The sequence below is a fragment of the Mirounga leonina genome, unplaced genomic scaffold (assembly GCF_011800145.1).
Source record: "Mirounga leonina isolate KUSES-001 unplaced genomic scaffold, KU_Mleo_1.0 Mir_129, whole genome shotgun sequence".
Classification (NCBI taxonomy): domain Eukaryota; kingdom Metazoa; phylum Chordata; class Mammalia; order Carnivora; family Phocidae; genus Mirounga; species Mirounga leonina.
In genome coordinates, this window is record NW_023270323.1 from 13,167,082 (window position 1) to 13,180,137 (window position 13,056).

The following is a 13,056-nucleotide window of genomic DNA, read 5'->3' on the forward strand; positions in this document are numbered from 1 at the left end:
ATCCCATGTAAAAATGGGCAAAGATATGAATGGACAATTCATCAAGGAGGATATACAAATGCCAAATAAGCACATGAAAAGATGCTTAGCACCGTTAGCCATAGGGAAATGCAACTAAAACTACCTTGAGATACCTCTATATCCCAGCTAAAATGGCTATCATTGAAAAGACGGATATGCCAGGGCAACTGGGTGGTTCAGTCGGTTAAGCTTCTGATCTTGATTTCAGCTCAGGTCATGATCTCAGGATCGTGCAGGGTCCCACATCACTGAGCCCCACATCAGGCTCTGCGAGGGGCGTGGAGCCTGCTTAAGATTCGCTCTCTCCCTCTGCCCCTCCCCGACGTGTGCATGCTCACTCGCTCGCTCTCTTTCTCTCCCTCTCTTAAAAAAACCAAAACAGACATGCTGGATTTTGGTGAGGATGTAGAGAAACGGGGACTTGCGTACACTGCAGGCAGGACTGTAAGGTTGCCCAGACACTTGGGACAGTTTGGCCATCTCTCTAGAAGTTAAAACATAAATATCACATGACCCTGCAATTCCACCTTTAGAAATGGTGACACAAACTGACAGAAATGGAGACACAAACACACAAAGCCATGTCCACAGATATGCACAGCAACATTTTTCATAAGAACCCCAAATTGGAAATAACCCAAATGCCAATCAACCGGTGAGTAGGTCAGTACAATATGGTATTCCTAAAGAGGAATGAAGTACTGATACAGGCAAAAATATTATGCCAGATGCAAAACACTGTAGGATTCCTTTTATAGGAGATGTCCAGAAAAAGCACATTTCTAGAGACAGAAAGCAGAGCGGCAGTTGCTGAAGCCTGGGGTTCAGAGCGGGGATTAAGTGCAAATGGGCACCAGGGAACTTTGTGGAGTGATGGAAAGTGTCAAGCTGGAGGTCGTGATGCTTGCACAGGGTTACGGTGTGTAAACTGGAACCAGTTATAAATAAAGCTGTTGAAAAAGAAAAAACAAATAGAAGTGCTGATGATTCGGTTGTTATCTGCCTTAGCTACACTAGCTGAAGCCTTTGGGTTCCTTTTCCTCACAAACTTTTGAGATTAAAACTGATCAAAACTATACGTAATAGATTACTCAAAAATACTCAGAAATGTTCTCAAACTTATCACTCCTTTAGGTCCTGTCTCAAGCCTGACATCACACATTCTTGAACAGAATACCACCTGGACCCAGTAAACTCAAGCTGGGCGCACACTGGAGAGGGGGTTCTGAGAGCTCACACCCAGGAACCATACGTTGTGCTGTAAGTTTGACTGCGGTTGGAGACTTCATTCTCTCACTGAGAGGACACCTTTGGGTGGACCGTCCCTCAATGATTTTCTCTACCTGGGCCACAAGGCTTTTGCTCTACCCACCCACGTCCCTTTTACACATTAGAGAACCAGGCTGTATTTTCTCAGCTCCTTTTAAGAAACTCACTTGCCATTATCAAATACCGTTCCATTCATCAACCCTTACTAAATGACTCTTGATGTTATCTGATGATTTGAGAATGTTCTCCCTGTTGGCACGGGAAAAGGAAGACAATGGGATTAAGGTAGGACAGGTTTCTGATTTGGGTTCATTTGTCTAGACCTGCTTTTTATCTGCGGCCACAACACAGATTCCCAAATAGAGCCCCTCCTTAAGGAGTGACAGATCCTCTGTGGAGGCCAGAATGCTGGTCTCCCATTTCCCCTTCTGCTTTATACATTTGTCTCTGCCCCAATCGGCATCTACCTCATAGGGCATTCACCTCTGGCTCTGTCCCTATCTCTGTGACTAGGCGGAGAACTACAGTTCTTGTTCTTGGTGCCAGGACAAAGCCCCGTGCTGGATGTCTGGGAAACGCCGTAGGTTTGCTGAAGCCAATGGACAGGCTGTCTTACCATTCAAGGAACTCTTAATGTTAACATCACCTAAATCCTAAGTGGCCAAATGTGGTTACCTTTTCGGTCAGCTCTACCAGGCTGTCACTTTGAACTGGATCTGGGCAACAGAAGAGGAGCAGATAGGAAGAAAAGGAAACGAAGGATTACAAATCAGCTCCTCTATGCTGGACACAAATCATGGTACATTCGTATGAATTTTTTTTACCTAATCCTTAACCCTAAGAACTAGGAAGGATGACATCCATTTCAGGGTCATGCAAAATGAAAACCGGGGTGGGCAGGGAAGGGCTGTCCAAGGAAGACAAGTAGAAATGTGCACAGTTGGGTCTTAGGACTCCAAACCCGTTCTTCCGTTCAGAAGCTCGAGGGCCTCAGGGGTGCTGGGCTGGAGTGGAGCCGCACAAGGGCGACACAATGGCTGATCCAAACCAATGCCATTCAGCGGCCATATACCGTAAAGCTCCGGTGGGGACCGGATCAGAGATTGACAGAAGTAAATGTGTCGTTATAAATTGTGGAAACTATAAAAATTCAGTACTCTTTCTATTAAGAGGACATCACCTTTCAACAAACACATGTGTCCCCTCATCACAGAAGTATGTACCCCAGCCCTGAAGATGTCACTGTAGACTCTTAGACTCTGGTGATGGAATATACACGAGATGCAATGTTTACACAGCTGTGGTCATTTTGTAAACACCGAGCGAATGATTCTTCTCCAATGAGAAAGTGGCACAGCAGAGTCAAAATGTGATTTGTTTCAATTTTATTTTCCTATCTCAGTTTCAGTAAAAGATTCAGAGAACCTATTGACACAAATCATAAGCTATCTCCCATCCATATACAGTATATGTATGTCCACTGTTTCTATTTTTTTCTTTTTCACTGAACAAGGTGATACTGTCTTCAAACCAAAAGTACCAAGGAAGAGAGAATACAAATGAAACAAAAAGGGAGAGGGGGGTAGAGGTGTGGTCTTTTTATTCACAGACAGTAAATGCATATGTACCACCATAAGGGGAAAAGCACTGAGGAAACATTTGCATCCCACAGGTTAAAAAGTCAAGCAATTAGTACAAGTAGAGTACCTCCAAAAATAGCAAATTTGGAACAATTAGCTATTACTGTGAAGGAAGTCCCCAGTCTTTTATTTTCCTGCCACCACATTCCTACACTGGAATTTAAGCTCTCTTCACAGTGCGAATATAAAAATGATCAAAGTCAGGGTTTTATGGCAATCTTTTGCTAAAATATATTCTATTTTAATATACATGCTATAAAAGTACACTAAAAAGGTCAATCGTTAGAGCTCTGTTAAAATTAAGAATTTACTTTTTTACATATAGAATAATGTACACCCACCTCTAAAAGTATATTTGAGGAAAGCTATTACTGTGACCCCAAATATTTCTAGCTTTGTATTTTGTTTATAATAGGACTGATTTTATAATACATGTATTCAGTAATGCTCTCTTATAATTCTGCACTGCTGTGCCTCACCAATCACTTTAAAGAAAAATGCGGAGGGAACCATGTATCTCCAAGCAGTTCTTTCTTATTGTGCAAATCAAGTTTTCAATGTAAGCTCCTGTGACAAATTTTTCTTCTTATTTTTTAACCTCTGCTAATCTAAATTCTTTTCTGATCAGCATTTGGAGCTTTTAGTGAGGCAAATATAAATGAGAGATGCTGAAAATTAAACCTGTAGGTAGCCTGACTTTAAAAAGGAATCATTCCCTCCTGTAAAAACATTTTCAGTGCCGATTCTAGGTTTTCACGGGATGGTCTGAAATAATGCTGACTGTACACATCCCATGCGGACGAATTGACTGCGTGCGGGCCAAACTGAGAAATTAGACTCTTGGTACCGAGTTTAAGTAGATCTACTGTAATCATGTAGCGCACATGATGAAGCTGCTAGTTACAGACTTCCATCCATGGATCCCAGGAAGATGTGTCCTCTTTTATTTCAGGTATAGTCGGAGAACGGAAATCTAAAATAAGTGAAATCTGTTTCTGATTTAAACAAAAATATTTACTCTTTTCATTAGCAAAACATTCTTTAAAATCTATTTTTCTCCTCTCTGAACAGTTAGTCAAGGAGCACTAGGCAATTTTCGGGAGGCTCCCTGCACTACAATAAATACGGTCATGGGGAACACACAGCAGCTGTAGCTTATTTACATTCACCATGAGAATAAACTTCTTATCTGGTTACAGTGTCCAGTCCCACAGAGGAAAGGTTTGGCATTCGTGTGCTTTTGGTTCTTGATGAGAATCACTTCTGCTTGATTTTCACTCTCAGAAGAAAAAAATCATCAGCTGATGTCCTCAGATTTCATGACATGATGTGAAATAGGAAGGGAGCAAAGATTAGCTGTTAGCAGGGAGCTGGTCGGGGCTTGAGTCTGCAGGCAGATCTTCCTTCTTGCCAGGTGAGTGTCCCGTGGACGCCCAGGGCGCCAGCAGGGAAGCCCCTGGGACACAGGCATGCGGAGCCTCCTCCGGGGATGGGCCGCTCTGACTCAGAGGAGCACCCCCCCCACCCCCGCTCTGCGTCAGCTACCACCCCTACTCGCTACCCTCTATATTGATCTTATGTGCTTGAGGCTGCAGAACTGATGGAAACCAGTTCACTGGGAAACAAGCAAAAGCAGAGAATTCCACCAAGAGGTGGCCTGGGTCGTGCATCACTGTCTTCCGTGGAGATAATCTGAGGAGGATGCGTACATTGTGTTCTCCATAGCAGAATTCTCCTTTGTTTTTCTTGCAACTGTCATGTTTTTCCAAATTTTATCAGGTGTGGAGTTTAATGTCTGCTCTTTTTGAACCTACCTAAAAGTGGAATGTTTTCCCCTGGCAAATGATTACTTACTTACTTTGAAAAATGGACAAGCATTTTTTTTTTCTTTTTGGATCCAACTCAGCTCTTCAGAAAGGACTTCAGACTAAGAGGAGGAAGTACAGGAGAACGAACTTCCTATTGTGCCTTACATAAAACACTTTGTTAAAATTAAGAGCAGCTCCAAGTACAAAAGTAAATATTTGTGCAAAGGGCACAATGCCAGATGCAATCTTAAGACATCCTCAATTTACTTTTTTCCTGTTTGACTCTAAAACACAAGTCTTTTACATTATGAAACCTAGCACGTCTGGGGAAGGAAGTTAACATCAGAAAATACACTTTAGAAAAAGTACAGGATCTTTTGCTGATAATTTGTTACTTACTTTATAACTTGGATCGAGTAAGTGTTAAATATTCACAGTAATTTCGAGAAGAGACATTCGTGTCTGTAAAACGTCAATCTATTTCATTTTCAACCAGTTTTCTGTACAATTACAGAATTTCATCTGTCAGTGCTTTTCTGTAGAGCTCCTTATGGCCAGTCCTTTCCTTTCTGGATCCAGCTATACCTTTAAGGTGGGCTGTAGGATTCCTTTCTCAATCAGATGAGTCTTCAGGGTTTTATATATATTTAACTGCTGTTCCGGTTGAAGCACCAACAACTGCTGAAGCACTTTGCTGGGATTCGGACCCCTGATAACAAAGCAGAAAAGGCCAAGTTCATGCTATTTTGAGAGACCTAAAGGAAGCATATAGCCCCAACTGAAAATAAATCATGCACTTAAGAGTAACAACCTTTACTTGATCAAGCTCACTTTAGTGCCCAATGTTAGTGTCAGAGGGAAAAAAAGCCCCGGAAATATTCGACACCGAGAGGCATACAGTCTAGATTTGGGAAGAACACACAAACACAAAATGTAGAAACAACACCAGGCAATCTAGGGGGTGCAGATCTAAGTTCTACAAAGCTTCTCAAAGGGGCAACCTGAGTTAGAGGTGGGAACAGGGAATGAATCCTGACTGGTCAAGACACATAAACCATCCTGTAAGGAAAGGAGCAGAAGTCCCAGTGGATGAAGAGAAGCCAGAAGAGGGCAGGAAAATATACTTTAAATTTTTAGCTTCAAAGAAACCTCGAGAAGTGCCCCTGGGGTATTATGAATGTTCGAGAGACAGGACACAGGTGCTGACCCGGCACTGAAGCTGCTACCCGGGATCTGCAGTAGATGCCACAGCCTTTGTCCAAAGAGAGTCTTCGGTGAACCCCAATGTAGGAAACAAAAGTGGGTCCTTTCTCGTTGAAGGGAGGACAAGGAGGCGGACAGCCTGCCCTCCTCAGCCCCTGCCAGCAGTCCCAGGAGAGGGGAGGCGAGCCCAGGGGAGCTGAGGCAGCAAGGGCAGGCAGTGGTGCGGCGCGCTCCCCCTTCTCTTCCAGGGGCATCCCCCCCCCCCCCCCCCCGGCAGCTGCCCCAGCCTCCCCGCCCCAGCCCTCCCCTTCCCACCCTTCCGAGTCGCACTGGACTCCTTGAATCAGAGAAGGTGCTAAACAGGACTCTTACCCTTTCCCTGCTCTGACACTTGTCCGGTCAGGGGTTCGTAACCTCCAGCCCCCCACCCCACGGGACTCGAGAACTCAACCCGCTTACACCTGTGTGGTCTTCTGCACTGCTATTTTGTCACGTTCCGAATGAACCGAATTCAGACTTTAATGCAGATGTGTCGTTCTCTGCAATTTCTACAGTCCATTTGAATATGAAAAGCAGATTATGGTTCACTTCTTGTAAAGAGAGATTAGTAAAATCCAATGGAAAACAGCAAGGTGTAAATGATATATGGGAGAAGGGCACCGAATTCTGAGAAAGACATTTACACAGGTAACTAAATTTATGATTAGGACTGTTCAGTTCAAATGGAATTATAGGAAATAGAAAACCCAGCAACAAAGAAATGTCCGCTATATAGGGATATCACAACAGAAGTCTTCGGTTAAAAAACCCACAGCACAGATTTGCCATCCCCTGGGTTACCTTCGTGCACGTGCCGCAGCTCATCTGCCAAAAGTGCGGCCGGATGCCTCTCACAGCCACTGTCTGCTCAAGGCAGGGCACAGCTTGTCTTACATGTCTTCAAAAGATTCAGCAACTTCCTACCAAACCCAGAGTAGGGGCCCACAGAGAAAAGGAAGAGTATTGTAGCAAGTTCAGCTAAATGCAAAATTATGTCAGCAGGTGCTCCCAGCTAGATGCACCCTGGCACTAGCCCTGTATTTCTAATAGTCTAAATATTTGCTTTCAAATGGTAGACAACGTGGCTCAGCATTACTTCTCTCTAGTGAGAGAATAGCAGGTTAAAAAAAAAAAAAAGTGAGTTAATGCCCTAAAAGCTGCCACCATCTGAAAAAAGACTTCTAAGGATTTTTTTTCCCAATTTTTTTTTTAAGATTTTATTTATTTATTTGACAGAGAGAGTGAGAGAGCACAAGCAGGGGGAACAGCAGAGGCAGAGGGAGAAGCATGCTCCCCACCAAGCAGGGAGCCCGATGCGGGGCTTGATCCCAGGACCCTGGGATCATGACCTGAGCCGAAGGCGGACGCTTAACCATCTAAGCCACCCAGGTGCCCCCGGAGTTCTAAGGATTTAAACATTAATTACTAATACTCAGATATATCAGAAACTGCCATATAAATGGATTAGACACTCCAACTAAAAAGACAAAGGTTGGGGGCACCTGGATGGCTCAGTCAATTAAGCCCCACCTTTGGCTCAGGTCATGATCTCAGGGTCCTGGGATCAAGTCCCACATCGGGCTCCTTGCTCAGTGGGGAGCCTGCTTCTCCCTCTCCCTCTGCCGCTCCCCCACCCCAACTCATGCTCTCTCTCTCTCGTGCTCTGTCTCAAATAAATAAAAATCTTAAAAAAAAAAAAGACAAAAGTTGTCATCCGGGTTATTAAAAAAAAACTAAAATCAACCTATATACTTGTTAGAAAAGAAACACACTATTTTTTTTAAAGATTTATTTATTTATTTATTGGAGAGAGCGTGAGCGAGCACACTATATAAATACTAACCAAAAGAAGGCTGATGCCATTCTTCTTTTTTTTTTTTTTTAAAGATTTTATCTATTTATTTGACAGAGAGAGACACAGCGAGAGAGGGGACACAAGCAGGGGGAGTGGGAGAGGGAGAAGCAGGCTTCCCGCTGAGCAGGGAGCCCAATGTGGGGCTCGATCCCAGGACCCCAGGATCATGACCCAAGCTGAAGGCAGACGCCCAACGACTGAGCCACCCAGGTGCCCCTGATGCCATTCTTCTAATATCCAACAAAACAGGCTTTAAGCAAGTGGTATATAAAGATAGATGTTATAGAATGACATTAGAAGCGATTCAATAGGGAGATAGGACAGTCCTAAATGTGTATATACCTAAAACCACTGCAAAATACATAAAGCAAAAACTGGCAGACTAGGAGTAAGTAAATTTACAATCACAGTGGGAGAGAAGGGGCCTGGGTGGCTCAGGGGTTGAGCATCTGACTCTTGATTTTGGCTCAGGTCATGATCTCAGGGTCGTGAGGCTGGGCCCAAGTTGGGCTCCATGCTGGCTATAGAACCTGCTTGGGATTCTCTCTCCCTCCCCCTCCCCCTCCCTGCTTGTGCTCTCTCTCTAAAATAAGTAGATAAAAGTTTAAAAAAAAAAATCACGGTGGGATATTCTGACAAAGCTCTCTTCCTGAAAAAATGAAAAATGGAAAAAACAAACCAAACAATCAGTACAGAAGATTTAGCTAAACCTCACCTAACTGGCGGGTACAAGCCTACATCCCCAACCTGCAGATGCACACATGCTCCAGGGGCACATGGACACATACCTGAACAGACTATCTGCTGGGGCACAAAACAAGCCTCCCCAACTATTAAAAACTGAAATAATAAAGAGTATGTTTTCTGACCACGTGGAATGAAGGCAAAAGTCAATAAAGGAGAATGAGGAAATCTCCATTTGTTTGGAAAGCAATCAATACACATCTAAATAATCCATGTGTCAAAGAAGGTATCATACTGGAAATCAGGAAATATTTGTATTTCCTGATAATGAAAGTACAAAGGTAACATGGAAGATGAGAATAAGGTAGTACTTAAGAGGGAATTTACAGTCTTAGATGAATATATCAGACAAGAAGGTTGAAAATCAATAACCTAAGCTTTATCTCAAGAAGCTCAAAAAGCAACAGCAAATTCCATCTCAAGAAAGATGAAAAGAATGAAAGATGCAAGTGGACATCAATGAAATAGAAAGTTAACAAAGCCAGAACTTGATTCTTTGAAAAGATTAATGAAATAAACTCCTAACAAGACTGCTCAAGAAAAATAAAAATTAATACAAAATTCCTATACTGCTCTGGGTATACATTTAAAATACGCGTTTAGGGATCTACAAATACGAGTTTCTAAATACTCTCTGAAGGAAGTACGTATTTTCTGTGGTCAGGCACTTAGTAGAGACCATGGAAAATAAAGTTAACGTGTGCCTGCTGTGGTTTGCTTTCATATCCCAAACTAGCATTTTAGGTCACATCCAAAACCTTACGGGTTTAATAACAAAGATAAACCACCCTATATAAAAAAGCAACATCCCTCCATTCACCCCACTTCTCCACCTCCCATACAACCATAATCCCCTGGCCCGCTTTATTTTTCTCCACGGCACTTAACCACCAGCTAACAAACTAGGTTTGTTTTTTGTCCGTTTCTGCCCCTTCTCTCTCCAGCTCCCCAGTAAGAATGTAAGCTCTGAGGGCGGGGACTTTGTTTTGTTCTTTGCTATATCCATGCCTACAACATTCCCCAACACATCACAGGCACTCAAGCAATAACTGGTGGACTGGATGAATTATTACGTCCTCTTCCTTTTTAGTTAGTATTCACTGTCATTGTATACCACAGAAAATGGGAAATCTGATGATTCAATCCAGTACCATCCACATTACCTAGATTTTACCTTGGCCCTATTAAAGACCATGACATATACTATTACTTAAGTTGTTCAAATGTGTGTAAAATAATTATAATTTAATTATTTCTTCTTAATTTCTCCTTAATCATACTTCTCAGGGCTACAATGTGACGCAAACTCCAGGGGCCACCATTCCCTTTTTATATTATAAATTACCACTGACAGAAAAAGTAACTCATTCAAACTAATGCCTATGGAAATGAGAACTCAAAGAAATCATCTAATAAAACATTTTTTAAAAAATCTAAAAGTACCTTATAAAACTCGTGATGTACACGTGCACAAAAGTTGCCATCAAATACTGACAATCAAATCTGTCCATTATTCCGCCATGTCCAGGAATGGTGTTTGCAAAATCCTTCAGAAACAAACATATGAGCAAATTTTCAAAAAATCGCCTTCTATAAAACTCCTACCTGTAAATGTCTCTTGGCATCAGGGGCTCTAAAGAAAATACTTTACTACCTGATTTTCTCACTAAATACAGACTTACTAGAACAGGTCTCACAAGTTAAAACCACATCTTTCAAATACGTACCCATGTTAGAATCATTACCGAATTGACCAAGAGCATTCAAGTAACACTAATTAAATATTAATTAAATCTAACACTAACTTTTTAAAGTTAATAAACCTTTTTCTAAATCAGAAGCACTATCGGCTATTATTAATCTAACATTGTTCTAGCTTACTTTTCTGTTTCACCGGAAATTATTTGAGGAGCTCTTTTTAGTGTTGTTGACAGATGTACTACTAGTTCTAACTCATGTTTATCCTAACAGTTTTTACTCTGAAATAAATATTTTGCTACTACAATGCATATTCTTCTTTAAGTATTGGGGTAAAAAGAAAACCAAAACAGATCATGTGGGACACGTTAGTCCATTAAATGGCCAAGTGGAGGGAATGGTTAGTAAGTCTCTCAAGTGGACTCTATAGATCAAGCCACATGTCTGGGTGCTAAGGATATGGAAATGACGGACTGCTCTTCTAGCATACGCACGCAACCTAAAAACACCTAAACGCAACAGCTATTATACCTTCATTTCAGACATGCAAAATAATCTATCATTCAAGAATAAACCTTGCATTAAAGACCACTGAAGAAAATGCCATTCTAAATATAACATTTCTCTGTTTCAAACAATTATTGAAAAATTCTTCAGTTACTTTTTGCCCACACATTTCCTTCCTTCTCTTCCCTGTTCTCTGAAGCAACAAGAGAGCCACAGTAACTCAATTCCACTCTGCCGTTTGCAGCCTTGACATGACAGTCTCCATGCACAGTTCTTGCTGTGGTTCGCTGTGGGCAAGTGTTGTCTTCCCTAGCAGGTGGTGAGCATCTGGAGAACAGGGACATTTATACGCTTCCGCATACTGCGTTCCACCTAACATAGTATCTTCCCCCTCTTAAGTGCTCACTGAGGGTTTGTTTATATCCCTGGCTTCTGCAGCCCCGCTGATCTGGCCCCACCAATTCTGCAGTCTGAATGCCTCCTCTCTACTACGGTCACACTGTTCTCACTCCCCTTCAAATAGGCTAAGCTCCTCCTCTCCTTTGCACTCACTGGAACTCTCTTCCTTCCACTTCTCCACAGGACTCATTCTCCTTTTCTCAGACCCCTGCTCAAATGCCACCTCCTTCAGAGAGGCCTGCTCTGTTCACCCCACTTTCAATAGCCACTCCCTGACTCCCAATGGCACAACATTCAATCTTAGTGAAGGCATGTGAGGACAGCTGGGATAATAGGATAAAATATATGTGACTTTATGAGAATCCAAATTAAATGAAATATAGGGAAAATTTCAAGTATCTGGAAGAGAGATCAACAAACTATGTCCCAGAGTCCAAGTCTAGCCCACTGCCTGTTTTTGTAAAAGTTTTATTAAAACCCAGTCATGGCCATTCGTTGACATATTACCCACAGGGCTTTGCGCTACAGTGGCAGAGTTCAGAGTTGAGTAGCTGCAAAATGATTAATAAATGATTTCTGCCTTTAGAGGAAGAGTTCACTGACCCCAGATCTAGGAGAATGGACGGTTATATCCAAAGGCTCCCCTGCTTGTCTCTTCAATCGAGACTCTGGCGCAACACGTAAACTTCAGACAATTCACAGCTGGCTTTTTGGGTGAGCACTTGAAGGACCAAGATTCTGTGTTTGTCCCAACATTAAGTGACCACATGCCAATTCTATAAATGAGGCTGACATAACACTTTAAAATGTATTAACATGGCATGTCCAAAATTTAACAAGAGAGAAAATACTCAAATCAGCCAGGAAGCATTTCTGTGAAGCTGAAACAAACAGGATGTGAAAGTTTTTTTCCCAGAGGCTTAATGTGGGAGACCAAGAAAGAACCAAATTACAACTATATTATATTCTCAAATTATATTCCCTAATAATGTAACAAAGATTCTAAACACACACCTTGATTTTGAAAGCTCTTTTGAATCCACTGGCAAAGAAGCCTCCAAAGGGGCCAATCAAAGAGGCAAACGTTGAAAGAGCAATGCTGTGTATCTGGAAAGGATACAAGCTCACTGTTTCCTAAAGAGAAAATAAAGGGGGAAGGGATTTAACTGCATTAAAGTTGTATTTGAGCATGCCACCTAAACTAAGAACCATGATATAAATATTAAACCATTATACCACATTTTTGTTAACTTCATAAACTTCCGGGACCATGGGAGAAAAATATGTTGTAAGCTGGCATTCCCATCCTCTGCTTAGCCAGCACTCTCCATCCCCTCTCTAAGCATACTGACGGCACCTGGCACACTAAAATCTTGCAGTTGGCAGGATACTCTAGTTCATCTAGAAACTTCTATAACACTTGATTTGTAGGCTTGGTAAGAATCAGTTGAGTTAATTTCTGAATTCGCTTCTTACCAGTAGAACTTCGTAATTGTTAACTTTTGTATTTTATTTCACTTTAATTTTATATGACAAAATGAGGGAAAAGTTTGTCTTTAAGTTGCTTTAAAAAAGACCACCAAATTGAGTATCAGCAAGATAGTCATAAAAGATCCAGGGAGGAGATCATAAAAATTGAGAAGAATTCTGCAGGCAAATTATTTTGTAAATTCTTGGTTCTTGCTCCACTTTAAAGAGACTGAAACTACAAGTTGTAGACAGTGCATAAATAGGTAGGCTTTAGAAAGATCATTCAGAACACCAATCTCGACCTGTTCTCGAAGCAAAGGCCTTGCCCCAATCAAAGATCGGTAGTATCAAAAAGTTTTGTAGCAGATAACAGATGGCTTGGACATTGAAAAAATTCTTGGAT

General features: G+C 41.8%; 1 protein-coding gene and 1 long non-coding RNA gene across 2 annotated transcripts in view; one reads left to right on the plus strand and one right to left on the minus strand.

The window, feature by feature from the left end:
- LOC118010374 overlaps positions 1-1,861 on the plus strand; it is a 17,644-nt gene extending 15,783 nt beyond the window's left edge. Inside the window, exons 2-3 of the long non-coding RNA XR_004679179.1 lie at positions 1,156-1,281; positions 1,804-1,861. This is a non-coding gene — a long non-coding RNA (uncharacterized LOC118010374). The remainder of the gene's footprint in view (positions 1-1,155; positions 1,282-1,803) is intronic.
- Positions 1,862-2,658: 797 nt separating this feature from the next.
- The window catches only part of CDS1 (CDP-diacylglycerol synthase 1), a 65,754-nt gene continuing 55,356 nt past the window's right edge, over positions 2,659-13,056 (minus strand). The window contains exons 11-13 of the mRNA XM_035004610.1: positions 12,198-12,317; positions 10,023-10,126; positions 2,659-5,447 (exon numbers count right to left, since the gene is read on the minus strand). Of these exons, the coding sequence (XP_034860501.1) occupies positions 5,318-5,447; positions 10,023-10,126; positions 12,198-12,317 (354 nt within the window). The 3' untranslated portion in view covers positions 2,659-5,317. The remainder of the gene's footprint in view (positions 5,448-10,022; positions 10,127-12,197; positions 12,318-13,056) is intronic.